Source organism: Papilio machaon, chromosome 9 (genome assembly GCF_912999745.1).
Source record: "Papilio machaon chromosome 9, ilPapMach1.1, whole genome shotgun sequence".
NCBI lineage: Eukaryota > Metazoa > Arthropoda > Insecta > Lepidoptera > Papilionidae > Papilio > Papilio machaon.
Genome location: NC_059994.1, coordinates 545222 through 570081, shown reverse-complemented (window position 1 = coordinate 570081; position 24860 = coordinate 545222). Strand labels below are relative to the sequence as shown.

At 32.2% G+C, this 24860-nt stretch overlaps 4 protein-coding genes across 5 annotated transcripts; 2 read left to right on the top strand and 2 right to left on the bottom strand.

Annotated features, from left to right (window-relative positions):
- Window positions 1-33: 33 nt before the first annotated feature.
- On the bottom strand, window positions 34-970 carry LOC106711719 (trafficking protein particle complex subunit 1). The gene is made up of 2 exons (XM_014504105.2): window positions 765-970; window positions 34-587 (listed from the first exon to the last, which is right to left on the bottom strand). The coding sequence occupies exons 1-2, from the start codon at window positions 861-863 to the stop codon at window positions 249-251; spliced, it is 438 nt and encodes a 145-aa protein (XP_014359591.1). The 5' UTR covers window positions 864-970; the 3' UTR covers window positions 34-248.
- A 260-nt stretch (window positions 971-1230) lies between these two features.
- LOC106711716 (mitochondrial import inner membrane translocase subunit Tim17-B) lies at window positions 1231-2366 on the top strand. Of its 2 annotated transcripts, none has more exons than XM_014504100.2 (4): window positions 1231-1361; window positions 1448-1608; window positions 1690-1867; window positions 2058-2366. In XM_014504100.2, the coding sequence occupies exons 2-4, from the start codon at window positions 1465-1467 to the stop codon at window positions 2231-2233; spliced, it is 498 nt and encodes a 165-aa protein (XP_014359586.2). In that variant the 5' UTR covers window positions 1231-1361; window positions 1448-1464; the 3' UTR covers window positions 2234-2366. The 2 variants fall into 2 exon arrangements, with proteins under 2 accessions (XP_014359586.2, XP_014359585.2); XM_014504099.2 differs by having other exon boundaries at window positions 1441-1608; window positions 2058-2365.
- A 1654-nt stretch (window positions 2367-4020) lies between these two features.
- Window positions 4021-7453, top strand: LOC106711713 (periplakin). Its single transcript, XM_014504097.2, has 9 exons — window positions 4021-4247; window positions 4611-4685; window positions 5307-5402; window positions 5576-5677; window positions 5750-5851; window positions 5919-6050; window positions 6184-6348; window positions 6628-6765; window positions 7295-7453. Exons 1-9 carry the CDS (start codon window positions 4245-4247, stop codon window positions 7385-7387), a joined length of 906 nt encoding a protein of 301 aa, XP_014359583.2. The 5' UTR covers window positions 4021-4244; the 3' UTR covers window positions 7388-7453.
- Window positions 7454-16769: 9316 nt separating this feature from the next.
- LOC123721248 lies at window positions 16770-18099 on the bottom strand. The gene is made up of 2 exons (XM_045679413.1): window positions 17121-18099; window positions 16770-17035 (listed from the first exon to the last, which is right to left on the bottom strand). Exons 1-2 carry the CDS (start codon window positions 17934-17936, stop codon window positions 17033-17035), a joined length of 819 nt encoding a protein of 272 aa, XP_045535369.1. The 5' UTR covers window positions 17937-18099; the 3' UTR covers window positions 16770-17032.
- Between the last annotated feature and the right edge of the window lie 6761 nt (window positions 18100-24860).

Sequence of the window (24860 nt, the reverse complement as noted above, 5' to 3'; positions counted from 1 at the left end):
TCCATATTAAATTAAATGAAGATAAGATTATGAATTGCCCCATTTCTCGCAAATGTTGATCTTGATCTATTCCCGTACACTTGGATATTCTGGTCTGATAAGATATGCACTATTGGTGGTATGACATAGCTTATACATTCCTTAATACATAACATAAAGGTAGACTTGATGCCAATTATATAGACCCATCTACAACTGTCTGGAAATGCTGGCAAAATTTAATTCATGATTCATAAATTAAATTTTTATTATGAAGCCCTAACAGCATGTATAGGAGTCTGTTTAATAAATGAATCCAATTTGCTCTTAAATAATTCACTATTAATTGGTTCTCCGATACCACAGAGTGGATTTCTTACAGCATATTTGACATAAATCTCTCCATAAATCTTCTTTAATAGATCCCTAACACCTTGAGCTTGGTTATCAGTGTTCATTATAAACTTAAGTCCAGAAGGTGTTTCTAAACAGTGCAGGGTATACTTTGATGTTTTGTAGTTTAGGAATCCATCTTTGGGATCTAAGGGCGATATTTTACTGACAAATGACTTGATCGAAAATAACATTCCGTACATGAGTTTTCCTTCCTGAAAGAAAAAGAAAACATACAAACTATTAAGCACCTTTTTTGTTAGTTAAAAATAAAACTTTGAGTCAAATGAAATAATTCGAGTCAGATGGTAGCAAATGTTCAATAACAGTATTTTTTACATAATTTGCCATCCTTTTAATAACAAAAACATAAAGTTAAACTTATTGCTTACCTCTTCCCGCGACATACCAGATTGCTTGGATCTATTCCATTCCCCATAATACAGTAAAGTACCATAACGATCAAAAATATAAAGATTGTGGATTGTCATTTTACTCGAAATTTTCTTTTGGATACATAAATAATAACACTAATACAAACAAAAAAATCTAATATTTATATACTTCTTTCACAGTACTTCGCTTCGTTTCGTTTCAATAAAAATGACAGTGAGAGTGATAACAGATAAGAGCAAATAGGAAAGAAACGTCTATGGTATTTTCTTAAAGCATAAACATAAATAAAACAAGTTTGAGTTCTAGCTGTGACGAAGAAAATAAGTATTCCTAAGTACTAGAAATAGATGTTTAGACTTGTGCCAAATCTAATTTGAACTGAAATCGAACTCAAATATCTTTTCATTTTTAATCTGTAAAACGAGTTCTTTCTATATTTTTGCTTTTATTCTAACTCACCTCCATTTTACTCTTTGCTCTTTGGAATTGTAACCAGCAAAAAACGAGTGTCCAGAATTAAATAATGGTGTGAAATTATTAGAAATTTGACAATTATAAAATAATTTATAGAAATAAAACCAATAATAAGTTAGGTACGGTAACGTAACAATTCCATTTTCTAACAATATTTTTTTATTTTACTTTTATTCAGAGGTTATACTTATCTAATAGTTTACAGAAGGTAACCTATAAATAATGGATGAATATTCAAGAGAACCTTGCCCTTGGCGTATATTAGATGATTCCGGTGGTGCTTTCATTATGGGAGCTATTGGAGGTGGCATATTTCACTCCATTAAAGGTTTTAGAAATGCTCCAGTTGGTTTCAACAGAAAAATGGTATGTACAATGTATGCATCAAAAAAATACGTCTAATCAGTTTAATTAGACATATATTAAATTGTTAACGTTGCTTTTTAGCTTGGAAGCTTAGCTGCAATTAAAGAACGATCACCAATAGTAGCTGGTAACTTTGCAGTATGGGGTGGCATGTTCTCCACAATAGATTGCTCTCTTGTATATTTACGACAAAAGGAGGATCCTTGGAACTCTATAATGAGTGGAGCACTGACTGGAGGCATCCTAGCTGCTAGAAATGGTAAGGTTTTGTTCCCAAACTTAAGCAATCAATGTAAATTTCACAAAAGTACTTTATCAGAAAATTTGTACAAAATAACAAAAAATAGATATATGCAATGGCCGCGATTTATTGAATTTGATATTTGCCTCTAATCAATTTAGGTAGCGGATTGAAAAGAGATACAGACTTAAACATCAAAATTTTTCAGGTGTACCTGCCATGGCTGGCAGTGCTTTAGTAGGTGGTATCCTACTAGCATTGATTGAAGGTATCGGCATAATGTTCACTAGACTGTCTGCTGAGCAATTCAAACCACAGCAGCCTATCTTCGAAGATCCATCAATATTAGGACAGAGTCAAGGGCAGAGCCAATCCTTCCAATAAGGAAAATATTTGTTTAGTTTTAAATTTGATTAAAATGTACAATGGAAGTTCAAAATGGGTAAACAATATAAGCTCAAGAAAATTATTGATTATTTATTTTAAAATATAAACTAAACATTTGAATAAGTAAAGGTAAAGGATACCAAAAGATTTGTTGTTTTTAGCAAATGTTTTCTCAATATTACTTTCTCTTTATAGTATCTAACTGGTGAATGGTATTTGGTTATACAATTTTTCATTCTACTTTGCTTTATTTTTATTATAAATTGTAAAACTAAGTATAGTTGAATTTATTTTGTGGTTTTGAATATAATTGTTATTCAGATGTGAAATAAGATTATTTTGTTAGAAATGTTTGTCCATTTTGTATTTGAGTGAAGAATTATTTTCTGTGATATTATCAGTTGCCCGCTGATTAACTATGCTCACTCAATGAATGAATATTCAATTTTATCATAATTATTTATGGTAAAAATTTGAATAGTTATCACAAAGTGTCTATGGCATATTGCAAGTAAATGATTTAACATATTTATTTGTTTCCCATATTGTTAATCATGTATGCTTTATACATAAGAGATTTACGTTGATTATAGTTGTGAAGATTTATTTACTCCATCTTCCAATTTTCATCACGTAACATCTCAGTTATGCTATAAAACATATAAATTGCATGCAATATGCCATATTTGTAATATTTGTTTTAATTAGAAATAAAAAATGGTTTTATATAAGTGTTTTATTTAACTTAATACCCTATTTTTAGTTTTATGACCTAATTAAAGATAACATGAATAGATCTTGTTGCAAACTTTACGAAACAAAAGTGTGAAATAACAGACATGATTAGTTTTGACAAATAAAATAAGCAGTTAACTCAGTTCATTGTTTTTCGAGACCAAAATCTCTTGTACAAATATATTGTCATCAATATGTTTTAAATGGAGATTTTGTTTTGAGAAACCCACAGTAATTATTTAAAACTTCCTCTATTTAGTTGGTGCAGCGTCGCCATACTTTTTTTTAGTCTACTGAGATTACCAGATTGTGTTCTAAACACACAATTCCTACAATTGAGTATTAACCACTTTGTTGTGTGTTTCTCTTTCCCCCACTTTTCTTATTTCTTTAATAACATAGGCTAACGATTCCGGGTCCACTCCAAGTTCACAAAGTCTGATGCAAATTGTAAGAGTTTCTTGATCGAGTCCTGTGTTCAGAAGTTGCGATATTTGATTTAACATTTGAAATGCTTCCCGCGCCTGCCCGATTTGTACATTTTTTTCTGACGTCATTGTGGTACTGTAAATATAAAAGACATTTCATAAATTCCAATTGAATTAAAATACGTTTAAATAATCATATATACCATCATACTTGTATATGTTGAAACTGGTGAGTGTTTGTGTGTTACAAATTTAACAATGTTTTTTTAATATTAATTTGACAAAATGTCAATGTCAACGTCTCTAATTTCTGCATAGAGAACCATAGATGAATTTCTGGTTTACCATTAACAACTGTGGTATTTTTGAATGTAAAATGTTTTTACAAAATTTACAAAATCGTTTACTAAAAACTATAACACAAAAAATTGAGGTCTCTCTTAGAAATTAAATCTAGTGTGTACATATATGTTTGAATATGAATAAAAGTGTATATGCACTTCACCAATAGTTTCAATAGGTATATACATAATAAAATTAAGTCAAAGCATCGCTTTCTACATTTCCTCTATTTCAAATACTTTTTTCCAAATTTTCTCAAAAATTTATTTGATTTTAATTCTTAAACGAATATTCGTGCCATTGCAAATTTATCGGAAAGCGGGAAGTTTGGAATTTCACGTCGCTGTACAGTTTTCTATTTTGGTCCCATCTCATCCACAATCCAGAAATAGCTGATGTTCAAGTTTTAAGAGTGATTTGTGCTTTTCTTTGCGCTCGGAAATAAATTAGTGAATATTGTTCTTCCGTGTAGATTTGTATTTTGTATTTTGATATAATATATAATGGTGAGTACGGTGCGCGAAATGTTAATACTGAAAGTTTAAATAAAGAGATCAATTTAACTTTACACATTGAATTGGAGCACAATTTTTGTCATGTCATCATTCAGATTTAGGCCACGTGTAATTGAAGCACTCAAAATGATTAAAAACAATATAATGCAGATTATTTTTTTTAATAAAAACTTAAATCACATTTATATTATTTCAATAAGTTGACATGCATACTTTTAGTATCTTAATCCGTTTCTATGTTGTGAAAACTCCTTTATTGACGACCCCTTAACATCTGCGTAATTGCAAAATGAATTGCAATCGTATCTGAATCGTAGTTTTAATACATTTTGAAACATAGACACACGTTTTCAGGCAGATCAAGCTCAAACTGAAACTCAAAATGCGCCTATAAACGGAGCAAACGAAAATATCCAAGACATGAAACTAGTAAGTAAACTTTCGAATTTCTAAAAAGTAAAATCACAATCCTATTAAAGTGAAGAGTTTGCTAATTAGCACTTTATTTAAAAAAAAAAAATATATATATCAAGTTGAGAATTGTCAAATGTCATCTTTTGAAACCTGATGTCTTAGCCTGGCAACGATAATTTTGTGTTTAAAATAGAACGAAAGCCTTGTTTATTCTCTATACTCTTTGACGACAGCGTAATAATGAGATCACTTTCTAGGATTAATTATCAAGTATTTGATCCTAGATCACTATGGATGAGGGTCTGTCTTTTACAGAATAGTTTTTGTTTACCGCACATATCTTTTAAATAATGAAAGCTGGGACTTAATGAACTCAGGACCTAAATATTCTAGAAGAAATACAAATGATTGAATTATTAACGCATTACTTATTTCAAATTTGAAGGGTTATTTCGTCTTCGTACGATTTATTGATGATTTTTAGTAAATAATGTTCGTATATAATGATAAACAATTAAATTTTCCTTTACCACAAGCAACAATTTGTAAAAATGCTACGAGATTAAATGTGCTAAATTATTTTTTTTATATATTTTTCCTAACTGCCAAGTTAATTATCGTATTTTTATATTTCAGGCCGAAGTGGCACAAAGTCCAGAATCTGGAGCAGGTGATGAACCAACAATAGACAATAAAGTAGTACAAGACAATTTACAAGAAACCAAAGCTATGGTTAGTTGTGTACACGATTTTACAGACCTTGCGAACCAACATCGCTTAAATTTAATCAATTCAGTGCTAGAGATCGTACATATTATTTAAGGAATTAATTAGTATTTAAATACAACCACACTGTTAGACAAAATTAAAACGAAATGTTCTTAAAATTGGACTATGATTTTTAGCCTAATTCCAGTGACGAAGCTCCGAAAGAAAATATAGATGTCAAACCTGCGACTGAAGAAACAATCCAGTTAGAAGAGAGCAGTGGGGTTCCTAAACCATCAGTAAGTTTAAAGTTTTATCAGGTAGGCATTAGTTAATATTGACAAAGTAATATGTTGTTTATCTTTTTACAGAACGATTGGCAACAACGCGAAACGGAACTCTTGAAAAAAATCGAAGAGTTGGAGAAAGTAAAGACCGCAAGAAGCGAGGATGGCCTGCGACTCGAACTGAAGGTTGTTAAAGCAGTAATTAATTAAAAACACAAAAAATATAGATTTGCATTAATAATTTTTTCTATAGGTCCGTGAAGAGGAAATTGACCTGCTGAAAGCGCGAGTGAAGAACCTGGAGACGGAGCTGCAGGCGGCGCTCGCCAAACCCGGCGGCAAGAACCAGGAGATGATCGAGAAGATTAAACAGCAACATGAAGAGGTAACGTAAATCACCGAAAGACAAAGAGAAGAAGAATCGAAGGAAAGAAAATGCAATTCTTCTCTAATGTTTTTTGATGCATTCAAAGTGGTGTTTGTCTCCTGATTTGATGTATTTGTGGTGTCGAGAGTAGTTGCTGAGCAAGGCGCGCGGCATGATATTCGACAAGACGAAGATGGTGAAGAACCAGGAGCTGCAGATCGAGGCGCTGAGCACTCAGGTGCAGTCGCTGAAGGACATCAACGTCATCACCAAGGATTTGCTCGACATTAGGAACTCGGAGGTCAAGGCCATGGAGGTGAAGCACTAAGAAAATTATTATTTATATAGAAATTTCTCAGACACTTCTATATTTTAAATTAAAAATGAATTTCTGAGACTATGACTAGGTTTCTTAAATAATATATCGGTGTTGATTTCCGATTCTAAATCTATACTAAGGGTCTCCATTAGTTATTATTCAAAAGGTCTGAGTGTGATAGTAATTTAATTTTCAGAAAAGTCGTGGACCTCAACTTCATATGCGTCTTTTTTCGGTCACAAACGTAAATAATAACAAGTGTGTTGCGGATGTCAGGAGCGTTTCCAGGCGATGGAGGCGCGCTTCAAGGCGGAGAAGGAGAGGTACTCGCTGGTGCTGCAGCGCGCTCAGACATCCTCCACCATCAACGATGACCTGCGCAAGGAGTACGAGACGCAGCTCGCCATCTTCAAAGTAAGGATATTTTATACCAGCTGCAGCAGAACGGGAGAGGGAAAGAGGATAGGAAAGGGAAAGTTTCTAGTCTACATTTAATTAACGGAGGATTATGTCCCTCCTCGATCAACTTCCCATTTTTTTGCTTATAAGAAAAAGTGAGAAGGGAAAGGAATTAAAACTAGGTCTCCTTAAAACTTAACACGTACACTTATCAGACTGTACGCGGAATTGCTTCCACTTGACACGTGTTTTATCTGTGATTCGTGCAACAGATAATATTGTAGCTGGCGTCTACCACCATTGAAGGTGTCAGGAGAGAGGAAGGGGACAGAAGAGGAAGACAGATGAGGAGAATTACCTTTAGCGTAATTATGTTCGAATTTAAAAATATATAATTACGAATCTTTGTTCCTTTGTTATCTCTTGTAGCAGAAATGGATTTCTCGATCTTGATTTGTTAAATGTCATCTGATTCCTATTCTTCTGCGGAGTGTTATAAATAAAGTCAGCCGCGTTTATGGCACTTAAATGATTTTTATTTCAGGAGTTACGAGAGAAATACGAGCAGAGAGTTAAGGCATTGGTAGAAGAGAACAATCGTCTTAAAGAGGCCGCTAAGGGAAGCACATCCGCTTAGTTTGTTACGACTAATGTTATATTAACAATGATACAAAGACTGCTCCTAGATATTTGTATTTCAATGGACAAAAGTTTGAAATAATTTATTGATTTTTATATAATAAATATGTTTTGATATTTCATATTTAATTATTGTTTTTTATTTAAAAATAATGTAAAATTAAATTCCTTCTTTTTTTAACCTCATAGCATAGGACCTCATGAAAGGTTTCATATTAACAGCCAGTCATGTGAAATGCAAGTTATTTCACAGCATCATAAGAAAGTTATATTTTATTTACACTCAATGGAAATTGAATCTACGCAAACATTTTACATTAAAACAAAAAAAAAAAAGAAATATCTGAGATTAAACGTGGTTAATTTTTTTTATTTGCCACCTTCACTAGTTTAAAAAAAACAAAACGTTTACTAAGAATCTACTCATACTTAAGCGTTTTATAAAATATAACAAACACAGGTCCATTCACTTGTAAAATTGCGTCGATAAAAGTGTGGAGCAAGCTCTCAATGATCGTTGAGCACATCTGTTCAATTCAAAAGAGGTAACATTTCCAGTCCATTTTCGTAGATTGCTATCATACGGGGATATTGAAAAGGTTACGCTACATTAAGCCAAGATTGAATTAAAATACTATTCTTGTATCAAACGAAATACGTTGTAAGAAACTCTCAGATAAAATGATAATTTAGATTACTTAAGACCTTATGAGATTAGTAAAGATTTTCAGAAATAAAAATAATTGTAAAGTGGCTTTAAATGTTGATATCAAAGACTTAACTGTAGTGTAATATTCAGTAAAAAAATCAAAATTATAGATAAATGAAAAAAATGTTTAGACATCTCTAACTTCTCATTGAGAGATTCTCTTGAGAGATTAATCTCTGAACATAAAAATCTTACATATAAAATAGCATTAAACTTGCCTTTTCAAATATATTTCAATTTTCATTTTCATAAGTAGAAAAGGTTTCGAGAGGCGATCGGGATCGGGCGACGTCGACAATTTTTGCGGTTTCATTGAAGCTTTACATTTCTGCAGATCCTTCAAGTTCAATTAGAAAAAGGACAGCACATTTTTCGCTTCCATCTTTTATAATAATTTTGCTTTTGAAATTAATACAGCTCTTTTGACTAGCTTTGTGCCACACTAATAACTTAAATGTCACCTAAACAGTAGATTTCTCACAGTAAGTCTCTCTTAAAGGACTTAGTAGTTAGGCTATATTATTAGAGTGCTCGATGATGGTGCTTATTCAATCCTATTTAAGTATATTTTATTGCTTCTTTTCGATCTGTTTCCATGAGTAGTACTAGCATTATATTAATAAAATTATTAAACAGTAAATATATGGACAAAGGATCGACATCATTATAGATTCCATACTCCACTCTGACGCTAGCTTCGCGTCGTGTCGATGCAGAATTAATTGAATAATTCATTATTAACGGTTCCAGTGACGTTACGACCAATCTGTATGTATAATGAATTTGTAACACGGCACATTTTGTATGCAGTATTATATAAATGCTGTTGCAGATAATTTAACAGAAATTTCAATGAACAGCTAATTATTTCTTCCGTAAAAATATAGAATACAATGTTACAATGAAAGAGTTTGCTATTTCATTTTGAAGCATTTTTTTCTTTCATAGTTTTCAACGTACGCCATAAATTACAAATAAACTCGTAACATGAAACGGAACAAAATGTGAGCTATCATCATCATCATCATCATCAACAGCCTTCATCTGCCCACTGCTGGGCATAGGACTTTTCCAATGCCTTCCATAATACGGGGTCCTCCGCCTTCCGCATCCAACGACTTCCCGCCGTGCGAACTATGTATAATAGACTACTAACTGATGAGCATACTAACGAAATAGACTAGTATTTCTTCTTATAAAGGACTATGATTTAATCGACACAAAGGATATAAAGGTTATGAGGAAGGTATGGAAGGATTCTTTAGCAATCAACGTCGAAGAAAATAAACACCGCAAGGAAACACTTCTGAATAATTTAAGCTGTGAGAACCAGAGGCAAATACTTAGATTATAGAAGAAATTCCCTTTCAAAGAATATAAACGAACTTCAAAGAGCGATATAAATGAAAGAAATTTTCTTTGCCTCCATTCAATTTTATGTGATTGATGTAAATACGACTTTTGACTGCTCACAAAAACAATGAAATTAAACTTTCCTTATTCAATATTGCCTGATATTTATTTTTTGTTATTTTATATCGGCAAAGATTAGAAACCGAAAATTGTGTGACACATTTTAAGTAGCGAATTAACACAAGATCAAACACATACTTTCAAGTCAACATTGAATTTTACACGCTGTCAATGTTTACATATAATAATTTGAAAAAAAAAAATAAGTTCCTTGTCATCTTGTTTGAATCGCGAGTTAAGGTCAGTGCCGGTGTTCGTGTAGGGCGCTGTTTGGCGACCGTCCACAGCGCTGGACAGAAAGGGTGCCGCATGTCTGCGAATTACACAGTCTTACGTAATCCAGTAAACCTCCTTAAAGCTATGGTAAAAAAGGGAGCACTGTGGAAATCTCTCTTAGGCGTGTAGACCTATTTTATCAACAGAAAAAAAAACCCTAACAGCCTACGTGCAAAAAAGCATCAATATTGTTTGTGTAAGTGAATTGCAGAAATTGAATTTACATACATAGTCGTACATATGTATACAAAGATTATGGACTTCAGAAGGTTATTGCATTTTGCACGAAGCAATCACGAGTATATTTTTCCTCTTTGAAGTTTTCAATACGTTTCCTGTATACTGTACATATTCGCTCGGAGCGCAGGAAATAAAGAAAACTTTTTGTAAAGCTTTTAAGAAAACTATTTTTGTACAAATCTCAAATGCCGTCAGATTGTATGTTAGATAACTTCAAGTGAATAAAATTTCTTTCATATTTAGCAGTGGTATTTTTATGAATAAAATAATACATAAAACTTGTCATTTTCATTTAATTCGGAAACTTACTATATATTAAAAATATTATGTCGTTTGGAAACCTGAATTATTTGTTATTTGTAATCTAAATTTTCGTAGAGAGAAAACTAAGTCAGAAGAAATAATAAATTTTGTTGGTAAAACGACCGTAGTCCCTTACGTATAATTGAGCAAAGACTTAATTACACTTAAGACGTAAAGGTTTTCTGTCGTAATTAATAAAGTTAATGGACGTCTTCAAATAGATCAATTTTGTTGGCTTCAAATATAATTTAGATTAAAAATACACCTCAAATTGCCTTCATAACTTTTTTTATAAATATATAATTTTTATTAAGGATAAGGGGACCAACGAGCAGCGAATCGCCTAACATTAATTGACATCCGCAACACCCAGGCTCCTAAGTCGTAACTGTTTGGAAATACTGCTGAGGACAGAGTATCACAGTAGCACAGTAATCATTTCCACATCTGTTTATAAAAAAAAACTTGATATTTTTATATTAACATGGGTAAAAAAAAGCTATTAAAATTTGCTATAAAACTATTTTTGTTTTATACGTATAGAATTTTTACGTTAGGAGAAATTATAAATTTTAAAAGTATACTACCAAGTTTTGACGCTTAATATATTTAATAACATTTTACCGAGCTTTATAATTCTAGAAAGATACAGCAATATAAATTACCTTTCACCTTAAGTTTGATATATCACACCTTTACAATATAACCAGTATATAACTGACTCCAAACAAATCCGTAAATACCTTCCTCGTGGGAAGCTATCCATTACGCTAACCTGTCTCCTTACAAAATATCAAATATAATGGAGCTACGCCATTCGTGAGATATTTATGTGTTGAAATTAGAAAAGTAACTTGGAACTTTACCTAATATCATAAAGGGTAAAATAATTTGTTGTTTTGTCATTTGTTAGAACCCACTTCTAAAAAGTGTGTGTAGTTTTGTAGTCAAAGTACACAATTTTTGTCTGTATTTTTTACATCAATGCTACTTATTTTAAGGATATTAAGACTTTTCAATTACTTTAGATAAACAGCAATTAGATATGTAAAAATGCTATTAATATAGGTTAAAATTTAATCGGATTAAAAAAAATATTAGAAAAGAATGGAGCTTTATATCTTTCAGCAATTAGGTCCTTTCACGCTCCGCATTTAGATCGGTCCGTTGTTAGAGACGAGCGGAAAATAGAAAGGCGGGGGGAGCGGGTAATGGGAAAATTTCTAATTACACAAACTGCTGTCCCCTACTCTGTAGATGTAATATGCTCGAATGTATTTTATTTAATTAGATAGGTCACATTGCTTCCTGTGAAATAACTTTTATAAAACAAAGATTACATAAGATAAAGTTGAAATTAACATCAAGTAACCACTTGTTGCTAACTTAACGCACCATATATTTAAACTATACACAATTTACTAGCTGTCGCCCGCGACTCCGTCCGCGCGCAGTAAAAAAAAAAAAAGAAAAAAATGAAAAATAGATGTTGGCCGATTCTCAGACCTACTGAATATGCTCACAAAATTTCATGAGAATCGGTCAAGCCGTTTCGGAGGAGTATGGCAACGAAAACTGTGACACGAGAATTTTATATATTAGATTAGTTGGAATATATTTTCCTTACTGTTAATCTGCCGAATTAACTGTACAAACTGTGAAAGAACAAAGATTTTTGTACAGATGTGACATTGGTGAGTTACTATGAATGACATTGAATTCACCTTGAGCGTTTTTTTTTTATTTGTAAGCAATTACTTTAGGGAAGCGTGTATGTACGGACTATACAGTCGCTATACCTAGTCAGCTGGGAACTAATTACATTCCCCCGACCACGCTCCCTCGGGATCTCTTTACGACCAGCGGCAAATTGGTTTCTGATCCAGTCCCAATTTGTTGTAAACGTTTCTTAACACTTTACGTGCTTCAAATAGCGTTTGATTAATGCTTTTTAATTTTAAATTGTTTTTACAACTGTATGTTGCTTTCAATTTATACTGTTGTAGGAATGTTATTAACCTAATTTCAATAATTATCTTTGAAAAAACAGTCACAATAATATGTTTTAACACATGTGGTAATGGAATGGAATTTCACTGTAAGGTAGACTACAAATAGAGTCATTCTAATAAAGTCAAACTATCAAACAACAAAGGAGTAGATTAAAACTTCTAACGATTCAAAGCCTTTGTAAAGGTGGCTAGGCCGAGCACGCCAAACTCACTTAAATTCAAATCTCTTTAATTAGAACCTTTAGAATTTAAGATCTAATTTAAGTTTAGACTTATTACTAGCTTAAAATAATAACTTTTAATTTCGTTTCGTCTTTTAACGTTTTTGCTCATAAAATTTCAATTATAAAAGTAATCTTTGCTTACTTTTTTCTTTAGCTCTTTCCATAATTAAAATGTTAGAACTCGGGCTGATAATTATGATGAAATCCTTAGAAATATATAAGAAATTATACATTAAAAGAAAGCTTATAGAATTTTCTTTAAAACAATTTTTGTATCGACACTCTGAGTAGTAACAGTTAAAAAGATTGTGTTTTCAATATTGTACAAATTAGTTTTTATGGTGAGTGTACTTACAGTTAATATATCAACTAGTTCTTTAATAATAAAAAAAATTGTGAGCCGTCATGGGACGCCTGGCAGATGTGAAACATCGTGTGTGTACAAGTAATATGCATAAAATATTAAATAAATAAATAAACAAATAATAATAATAATGATAATGACAATGACAATAATGATAATTATGATAATAACGATAATGATAATAATTAAAATAATGATATTAATGATAATGATGATAATCTTGAAATGGTGGATGTTGATGATGGGATCACTCTCAAACTAATTATACACTTATAGACTGATTCGGAAAATATTTATTCTAACTCAAACATATTGGATATAATTTAGTTGATACAAGATTATTATTAAATATGTATATAAAAGTTAAACAGTTATTTTTGAATACTATACATCTTACTTATTTGAGAATATAAACGGAATTAATTTATTATAACATACTTCAAACTTGAGAAAATAATACTGACATTCCTAATTCAAAATAATTTAAACATACTACATAAAAAGCCAAGTAGGTCAGAATTATCAAAAGGAGTATGTATAGGTATATTCTGAGATTACCAAATCAACACACCCCCTTAATCTCAGAATATACATCATAACAACAGACAAGTACAGAAAACCCAAATATTTAAAGTTATCAACAAAACACCAATAATAAAAAAAAACAATAATACATTCTCTCAACAAAACCACAAACTCTTAAAACACAAGAAAAACACAATAACACTAAAGGAAGAGGAGATATTAAAAATTCTGTAAAAGTTTTTTTGAAAAAATACCATCTTAATTCCGTTAATATATATTAGAACATGAAATATTTGACTTTGCACAAATCCAAAAACTGAGCAAAAATGCAGAATAATAAAAATCTCCTCCCCTAACAAAAATAATTGATTAACACAAAAAAATAAATCCTTTTCCCCTTACAATTAAAATCTCTTCCCCTGCGCGAATCTCTTTAACACCCCCTTACACTAACATTACCTACACTAAAAAAGTTTAGAAAATAAGAAATACCTAAATATCTTTATATTTTTTTTTTTTTTTCACAAAAACAATAACAGCACTAAAGTCATTTCCTAACTACACCATCACATCACTAAAACCTGATTTCGAAGCTGCAAATATTTAACGTTGGTTAGATTCTTTGTTAATATATCAGCCAATTGTTTATCCGTTGGACAGTATTCAACTTTAAATAACCGTTCATCAAGCTTCTCTTTCAGAAAGTGGTAACGAACATCAATATGTTTACTTCTCCTGTTTAAAACTCCGTTCTTCATTAAAGCAATAGCAGACTGATTATCAACCATCAAAGTTGTTTGCGGTACAACATGTAGCAACTCCTTCAAGAGATTTTGTATATATAATAATTCTTTACAGCAATCAGCAGCAGCAATATATTCGGCCTCAGTACTAGATAACGCTACAATAGGTTGTTTTCTAGATGCCCATGCAATCGGACCTCCTCCAAAACAAATCAAGTACCCAGTGGTACTTCTCCGAGTATCTAAGTCTCCTGCAAAGTCTGCATCACAAAAAGCCACAAGATTAGTATCTCCCCTAACATACTCAATACCCAAATCAGATGTACCTTTTATGTATTTCAGAATAGATTTAATATTAGACTTATCATTTTCATTGGGATTATTTTGGTGTCTACTACAATAGCCCACATGAAAAGCTACGTCAGGACGAGATTTATTAGCTACATACAGTAAAGAACCTACTGCCTCCCTATACTCCTCAATTAAAGAATCGTCATTTATAACAGGGTGTTCACCAATAAATATAGAGGGCGTAATCGTTGTCTTTACATCTTGCAAATTTAATTTATTAATTAATTTGTTTACATAGCTAGCCTGATCTATTTTAATACCATTATCTGTAATATTAACATCTATACCAATATAATTACTGACGCTGTCACAAACACGCATTTCAAATTCACTATTAAGTTCTTTTAGAATTTTATCCAGTTCCTCAATAGAGTTACCAGCAAGTAAACCATCATCTACATATATAGCAAGAAAAACAACATCACCATTCAATTCTTTAATGAAAATACAATGATCAGATTTTAATTGTAAGAAACCCATTTCCTTCAGAACACTGGTAAATCTAATATTCCACATCAAAGGAGCTTGTTTTAGACCGTAAAGACTCTTCTTCAATCTACAAATCTTCCCCTTCGGCACAACATAACCTTTAGGAACTTGCATAAAAATTTTCTCTTCTAGATTCCCATGTAAAAATGCTGTCTTGATATCAAATTGTCTTAACTTTAAATTCTTCTGAGCTGCTATCGATAAAATAATTCGAAGCGAAACACTATTCACTACAGGACTATAGGTTTCCTCATAGTCCACTTTATGTTTCTGTTGAAAACCTCTGACTACTAATCTAGCTTTGTATCTTCCATCCGACTTCTTAGCAAAGACCCACTTGCTCGTTAAAAGTTTTCTCCCTTCAGCTTCTTTTTCATCAACCAATTCCCATGTACCATTCTTCTCTAAAGAAAATTTCTCTTCTTCTATAGCTTTCAACCATTTCTCCTTTTCACTAGAGTTAACTGCTTCCTCAAACGTTAAAAGTGCACACTCAGCCAAAAAATCCATAACATAATCTTTATACTTCTCAGGTAAAGACCTATTTCTGGGTGGATTCCTCCTTAGACCCACACTTTCTGCAAGAACTTCCGTTTCTACTTCATTTGTTTCATCAGCGTCATTAAAAACGTCGACATCCTCCTCTATTCTATCCTCACTTGCATCCATAAAAACATCAAAGTCTCCATTATTTTCTACAACTTCTTCATTTAGATTATCAACAAAATTCACATTTCCCACATCTTCAATTGTTTCTTCACAAACTACTTCATTTGTTACTGTACTCTCTTCATTTTCAACACCGCCAATTGTTACTTCTTCTTCAACTGTTTCTTTTTCAATTGTTTCTTCTTCATCACTAGAAAATTCTTGTAAAAAATTTTCCTCTTCAATATTTAAACTACTAAATAAATCAGCACAAAAATAATTATTAGATACACCACCAAAATCTTTACAAATCTCCGCATAATTATTCAGATTTTCATCAAAAACGACATCCCTCGAATGTAAGGTTTTCCTAACGCGTGGATTCCAAATTACATAGGAATTAGCATCATAACCGACCAACAAGCCCATCTCACAACGTTTGTCCAATTTACCTATACGTCTGTTTATTTTATAATATGCTTTAGAACCAAAAACCTTTATATTAGATAAGTCCGGCTTTCTACCATGCCATAGCTCAAAAGGCGTTTTATTTTTCGTAGACGTACATACTCTATTAAGAAGGTACACAGCTGTAAATAGAGCTTCACCCCAAAGAAATTTAGGCATCTTAGAATCAAACATAAGAGCTCGTGTTTTCTCCATTAGAGTTCTATTTAGTCTTTCTGCTTTACCATTTAATTGAGGAGTATATGGCACAGTGTAATCCAGCATTATACCCCTATCCTGACACCACTTAATTAGTTGGCTACTGCAGTACTCACCTCCATTATCACACCGTAGTTTTTCAACTTTTTGATTAAAATGTCTTTCAGCCCAACGAATAAAGTGTAATATGCAACCTATTGTATCTGATTTATTCCGTAAAAGATAGACCCTTGCGTAGTGAGTAAAATCATCGAGAAACGTAACGAAATATCTCCTACCATCCCAAGTCTGACAATCAATTGGACCACAAATATCAGTATGAATAATTTCTAGTGGTCTATTAGGTAAATGCCGTACAGTTTTGAAAGGAAGCCTACATAATTTAGCTTGATGACAAACTTCGCAGGACTTTGATACGAAATCGGAACTAGACAGGTTTAAACCTACAACGTTCTTTGCTGTTTCTCTAACATTGCTCAAATGAGCTAATCGTCTGTGCCAAATACTTTCACTTTCCACCATCAACGCCGAGAGAGTTGGAAAAATTGCATTTAGTTTCGTAATATAAAGGCCGTTATTGTTCCTATGCGCTACTAGTATTCTTTTCTCTTCTTTCTTTACTACTGCAAAATTTTTATAGAAAATTATTTTAAAATCTCTATCTGTTAAGCTGCTAACTGAAATAATATTTTTAGCAATCTTAGGTACATGTAACACTCCTTCTAAAGTACAGGTGTCAGTAATACAACTACCAATTGCTTCTGCATTAATCGTCATATTATCAGCGCAAGCTATAGGTGTATTTAAAGATTTCAAATTGTATAAAAGTGAACTGTCTTTGAACATATGTGATGTAGCACCAGAATCTAAAACAGCAACTATACTCACATTATTTGGTTTATGATTATAACTGTTTCTATTATTTCTTTTAAAACATCTATCCGCAGTATGACCAGGTCTCTTACAGAAAGAGCAAAAAAAATTTTTATTCTTAGAGCAATTACAAGCGCAGTTATATTGCTGTGCGAAATTATTTTTGGGACAGAACTTGGCAATGTGCTCCTTAGACTTACAAATAAAGCACTCCCTCTCATTTGCTTTGAATACAGTAGTAGCTGTATTTGCTTTTTCCAACCTCTCTTCTTTATAAAGCCTAGAGACAAGGTTCTCCATAGTTTTATTATCAGATGGAGTTGCGTCCCACGCTAATCTAAACGCTTTGTATTCAGTTGGTAATATTGAAATAATTTTCGTTGTTATTTCTACATTCGATAATTTGTGATTTAATGAGTTCAGTTTATTTACTAAAAGCTCAATACGCCCGATAGCCGTCAATATATCCTCCGAATTAAATGTAAAAGTGTAAAACTCATTAAGAAGTTCACTGATCTGCAGGTCTCTGTTTGCTAGAAAAATCTTATCCAGTTTCTCCAACATAGAAAATGTCGTATCTATTAAAATCACATAATTCTCTAGGTCTGGATCTATGGAGCTTAGAATTAACGACTTACCCCATGCCTCCATTTTATTTATCGATAATAATTCCTCACTTGTTGTCGTGGTCGCAATCTCCTCATTTTTTTTTAAAATATTTTCAAAACCCGCAGCAATTATTTTCAAAGTAATTTTTTGTTTCCAACTATGGTAGTCAGAGTCTTTTGATAATAATGGTTTGATGGGCTTGTCCATCTTTGAAAAAAATTTCCTTTTAACTGTCACTCCTGCTCAAAAAAACTGGAAAAAACTCCAAAAAATATAAATATCTGGGCCCATAACCTCTTGAAATGGTGGATGTTGATGATGGGATCACTCTCAAACTAATTATACACTTATAGACTGATTCGGAAAATATTTATTCTAACTCAAACATATTGGATATAATTTAGTTGATACAAGATTATTATTAAATATGTATATAAAAGTTAAACAGTTATTTTTGAATACTATACATCTTACTTATTTGAGAATATAAACGGAATTAATTTATTATAACATACTTCAAACTTGAGAAAATAATACTGACATTCCTAATTCAAAATAATTTAAACATACTACATAAAAAGCCAAGTAGGTCAGAATTATCAAAAGGAGTATGTATAGGTATATTCTGAGATTACCAAATCAACAGATAATGATAATAATGATAATTATAATAATGATAATGATATTAATAATATATATATGTATACATATGTATACCTCAGTATAGCGTGGCGACCCGTCGCCACGCCAACGATTCGGTTTACAAGTGATCCTATAGATGTAAAATACATTTATTTATTCACGTATCTATATAAAATGAGTAGTAAAACAACAACGAAAACTTTACATTGCGAGTGTGTCGTTCAGTGTCGCGAAAAATACGCTAAGTAGAATCATTTTTATGTCGTAATACTCAAGATGGAAACGAACATTTGACATTTAAAAGTAATCTTACTAATATTATAAATGCGAAACTAACAATGGATGGATGGATGTTAGTTTGAAGGTATCTCCGGAACGGCTCAACGGATCTTGATTACTAACAACTGCTTAACTTAGTTTTATCCTACTTTTCCAACAACATATTACGTATATATTATAGAAAACGCGTACATATGCGAGAAATATGAGGTATGAGGTATAAGTAATTCATAACCTTTAAAGTTAGATGATAACTTACTCCCAATACGACAGCAAATTTCTAACTTTGTGAATGTTATTTGTAAAGTTTTGTACCAATTGGGAATTTGGTATCACATTGAATTCATAACTTATTTTTATTATTAATTTCTTTTAAAAATACATATAGGATAAAATTAAAATATTAAATAAAAGAAAATGTATAGAACTTTTACGCAAATCTATTATCATGTCGTTTTGCTTCAATGTAAGATAAAACCGGAAAGACTTTTCCAATTAGTTCACGTAGAAAAGTGCTACGACATAATGACTCGTTCGTAGCTCTACGTAGCTACGAACTCGCACAAAGAGCAATTAGTTTGTGATTTAAAACAAATCAACTCTTCAAAGAGAATAATATTTTAACCGATTGTTTTACAATGTTATTAAGATTTTATTCATGAAGTATTTTAAGTTGTTATATGAAATAGATTTTCATAGCGTTAAAGTCTCAAGTAACGTAATAACTTATTGGACATGCAATGAAAAATATGTTTTAACGCGTCATTAATCAAGTAATTTTTTTAAGTTATTATTAATTGTTTCATGTTTTACTTAATAGTTTCGATGTCTGTATCTTAGAAATCGCAATATAACTTTTCGGCTACAAAACAATTTCTTATTTAACTTAAATTTACTTCGCTCTCTAAATATTTAACTCAAAACAAGTTGTAAAGGCTTTGATGTAAATTACTTTAGCAGCAGCTAAGTTTCGATAAATTGTTTCGCAATGTTAATAATAACATATTTATATTGTTACAAAATATTAATAACGCCTGATTTGAAAAATAAAATTTGGTAAACTTTAGTAAAGTGCGAAAAAAGTTTTTATTAACTTATAATCACTTATTTATTTTAAAAAAATAACTGCAGATTAATCTATATTAAATTTATTATTATTAAATAATAGCTGATTAATTTCTCTTTGTCTCAAATATTAATTGAATTTAAGTTCAAACTCGAAAGTTTCTTACAAAGCATTAAAAGTTGTATTGAACAGATGTTGATTATGTTTTTGTTTAACGTTTTACAGATAAGTTAAATAATAAATATATTCCAATTTGTGTAATTACTTTTCAAGATTAAGCATTTGATTCCAAGTTTCACTAATAATTTAATTTAATTTAAATAAATATTTCAAATGGAAGAAAGCGGTTCAATTGTTTTTATTGCTAGCTAGTTTTATGATTAGGGTTAAGATCAACATTTCCGTTTCATTGGCTGTATTAAAAATTAAAGCACTCAAAGGATTAATGGATAAATTTATATCGAATGGCAAAAAAAACCGTAGTGACGTTCGACACTGACATATCGCTGATACCAGCTTCATTAATCTTTGTACAAGCATGGACATAAAATGTGGAACTTCGATCCTTGTTACTGTCGAAATACTTGTATAAAAACATTGACAATATGTTTGTTTCTATCGTACCCTTTGAAAGAAAAAAACAAATATATATGTCAATAAAGCAGACGGATATCGCATATTCTTCAGAATGACAATTATTTAAAAAAGGAACAATTAAACTATAGAATTTTTCAACAACAATTAATCCGTTGTTTTTTTTATCTGGTATATTGTAATAAAATGTATTATCAAAAAGATAATTTTAAAAGAAATAAGCTGGAGATAACATGCGACATCTCAGTGTCACACAAGTATTTGGTCGAAGGGGTAATATTCTGATAGAGAAGTTTATGGTTTTTTTATATAAGGTAGCAACCGAGCAAGCGGCCACCTGATTTCGCCGAAGTGGCTAAGCGACCGCTGCACATGGACATCCGCAATTGCAGATGTGTTGCCAACCTTAAATCAACGGAGGAGGAGATGTACAGAAATAGAATATTTAAATGCTTCCACTTGACGTCTGTCTTCAGTGTGGTCGTGGTGTTTTACTGGGCGAGCCGGCACAATCGTACAACAGAAATTGTTGCTTGTGTCTACCACCGTTTAAATGAATTTTCAATTCTGAACAAAATTTGAATAAATCTTTCAATAAAATAAATTGTCAAAATAACAATTCTTTTCGTTTTTATGTGTGGCTATCTTTAATTTTATTGTGTCGATGAATAAAATGTATATTTCTATATTCTTTTTCTCCTTTAAGAAGAAATTTCCTTTTATCATTTTTATAAATAAATGTTAACAATACTTTGTTCGCTTAAAAGGTTTCGTTAACACATTTGTCTTCATTCGTTGTTCAATTAGGTTTAAATCCATTCGTATCTCGCCACTTAGCAATATGAATGTTTGATCATTTTTCGAATGTTTTAAGCTCATTGAAATATCATTCATATTACAATAGTAATAAAGACTAAAGTTCAAAATAGTAACTGTATACAAAAATAAGCTTTAAAATATGTGAATCATATTTCCAGCACAAGTGACAGCTTAGCACTTTGCTCAATAAATAACAAAATATTTTTATATATAAAAGCTTTATAAAATATTTAAAAACACGGTCGTTTATTTAAAAAATCCTTGTTATTATATAAACAAATAATTTTGAATAAATCAGACTTCAAAATGTCAGAGTATGACATTTAAGAGACCAATTTCTAAGAGATCGTTCAATGTAAGTTCCAAGTAATCTCTTTTTAAGATTGCTTAATATAATTTTGGGTTTTTAAAATCGTTTTTAATTAATCCGGGACTGAATTGTACCTTGATGCACAACTGTTTGAAAAGTATTTCAAAAACACGTGGTAACTCTTAAAAAAAGAGGCAAATTCCTTAAATATAAATAAAAGACTTGATTGACTAAATGGAATTATACAATAAACAGGTCTCATTTCAAATTGGCAACGGAGTCGGAATTCGATACTTGGGGTTCCTAACTATTATTTTTAACAAGATCTCGACACTAATCAATTGTAACAAGAGTCATTCTTTCGAACTGTCGAGTTATATGTTGTTATCTCTGTTTTGTTAAAGATAATTAGAGGGATGACGATGTTTTATATATGGATTTTAATCTTGGAAACCAACAATTAAGGAATTTGCCTTTTTGTTTCCTTGAGTGAAACATTTGTTTAAAACAAATCTTTATTTCCTTTTTTTCTAAGGGACTAATATAGGGCCGCCCTATGCGCTGGACTGACCAAGTACGCGCCGCACTCGACTCCAGCATACATAATGCCATCCACAGCGCCGAAAACCGCACAGAATGGAGAACCACCCTTCGCGAGATGGTCAAGAGGAGAGGTCGCGACCCCTCAGGAGTGAGGAAACGATGCGCAGAGAGAGAGAGAGAGAATAGGGATTTTTTTTATTTTTTTATATCATAAGGTGGCAAACGAGCATACGGCCACCTGGATTCGCCACAATAGCAAGGCGACCGTTGCCCATAGACATCCGCACATGCAGATGCGTTACCTATCTTTAATTAACGGAGAAGAGGACGCACAGAAAGAGGATATTTCTCCTTCCTATGCGTCCCCTCATTCCGCCAAATCCACAAAATATTTTTGTACCAGTGTTACGGCAGAGGAAATTCATTAATTATAATTACCAGCGAGAAAGTGAGAAAATTAGTAACATATATTAGTACTAGCTGTCGCCCGCGACTCCGTCCGCGCGCAGATAATAAGCTTATATGACACGTTCGTACATAGCAGCGCCATCTATTGATTACTTACTCAACCCAGTCGAAAGGTATCGACATCTGTTAGAATCATTTGGAGTTAACAGATAATTGTGACTGTCAAATAATAACAGACAAATAATAATTAGCAATAAATTAAAATTGCGACTATAATTTGAGATTTAAACTATCCTATCTCTCAAGTTGGATCGAACTGCACATGGTGTGCGAATTTTATTATAATCGGTTAAGTGGTTTAGGAGTCCATTGAGGACAAACATTGTGACACGAGATTTATATATATTAAGATAAATTACATATTAGTAACATATTATGTTCGTATCCTCCAAGGTAATTTTAAATTTAATCGAAATTTCTCTCCATTGCTGTAAAACTTTTGAATAGATATTAATATCTAAGAAAATTAATAAATGTATGAAAAGGGGCGAGACCCTGCGGAAACGGTTTTAATACTGTTTGCGGTAAAACTTTGCGCCAACAACTTGGCGATCACTTAGTTCAAGTTATAGGCTAACTTGTAATACAACCTGCTAATTTATACAAAGTGTATAAATTGAAAACAGCAGCACGATAGCCTAAAATGTTTCTATTTTTCACCCATATTTTTCTTACACAAAAAGGCAAAAGTATTGGTGACCAGAATACCACCTCTCAGGCATAATATTAGGTCCTTACATATGAAATTGGTGTTTTTCGTACTGGCCACTTTAATCAGGAATTTCTCCTCTTTGGTAAGGAATTCCAAATTCAAATTTGTACAGCTATAGACTCATGTATTTGTGGTTCGATGACCGTCATTCATTTGTTTTTTTTCTTCTGTTTTTTTCTGTTTGCGTCACTCATTTTACGAAATGGAAAACTTAAAATATCGCATTATTTACGAGTACGAGTTCCGCCGTGGCACTAGTGCTGCGGAAACGACTCGAAGGGTGAATGATGTGTATGGCGGTCGTGTTGCAAAAGAAAACACAGTTCGTTTTTGGTTCCAACGTTTTCGTTCTGGAAATTTCGATCTGCAGAACAAGCCCCGTGGACGGCCTGACACTCAAGTTGATAATGAAGAGTTGAAGGCTATTGTGGAAGCGGATCCATCGCAAGCCACGTCCGAGTTAGCTACAGGCTGCGATGTTAGTGATAAAACTGTTTTAATTCACTTGAAGCAAATTGGGAAGATTAAAAAGCTTGAAAGGTGGGTACCTCACGAATTGACTGAAGCAAACCGGCAAACGCGCGTCGACTGTTGCGTTACATTACTAAACCGGCACAATAATGAAGGTATTTTAAACCGAATCATTACCTGTGATGAAAAATGGGTTCTTTACGATAATCGGAAGCGCTCAGCGCAATGGTTGGATCCTGGCCAGCCAGCCAAATCCTGCCCCAAGCGAAAATTAACCCCAAAAAAGTTACTTGTAAGCGTTTGGTGGACTAGTGCCGGTATTGTTCATTACAGTTTTCTCAAATCTGGCCAGACTATTACGGCTGATGTCTATTGTCAGCAATTGCAAACCATGATGGATAAGCTAGCGGCTAAACAACCTAGGCTGGTCAATCGCTCCACGCCACTGCTGCTTCACGACAACGCTAGACCACACACTGCGCAACAGACGGCTACTAAATTAGAAGAGCTTCAATTGGAAAGTCTAAGACATCCTCCGTACTCCCCGGACCTTGCTCCAACAGATTACCATTTTTTTCGAAATTTGGATAACTTCTTGCAAGGGAAAAAATTCAACTCCGATGGGGCAGTCCAAATCGCCTTCAAAGATTTTATTGATTCCCGTCCGACTGGTTTTTTTAGTAAAGGGATCAATGAACTACCTATGAGATGGCAAAAGTGCATAGAAAATAATGGTTCATACTTTGATTAATTAAATATATTATATTAAAAAATATTCGACTTTTTGTTCCTCCCATACAAAGCGCCAATTTCATATGTAAGGACCTAATATTTAAGTCTGCAGTCAACACAAAGTTATCACACGAAAGCGAACCGAAAAAAGTGATGGTTGATATGGAATTGGCATAGATGTGAATCGTTTAAGTAAATTGTTGAACAGACAAATTGTCTACGTGAAAAAAAAGAATTTTTAAAATAATTAGCAAACTTTTTGTTCCATTTTCGTGTTCGGTGTGCTACAGGCGTTATGTTTCTTTTCGGTTTCTGATTACAGCTAGTTCA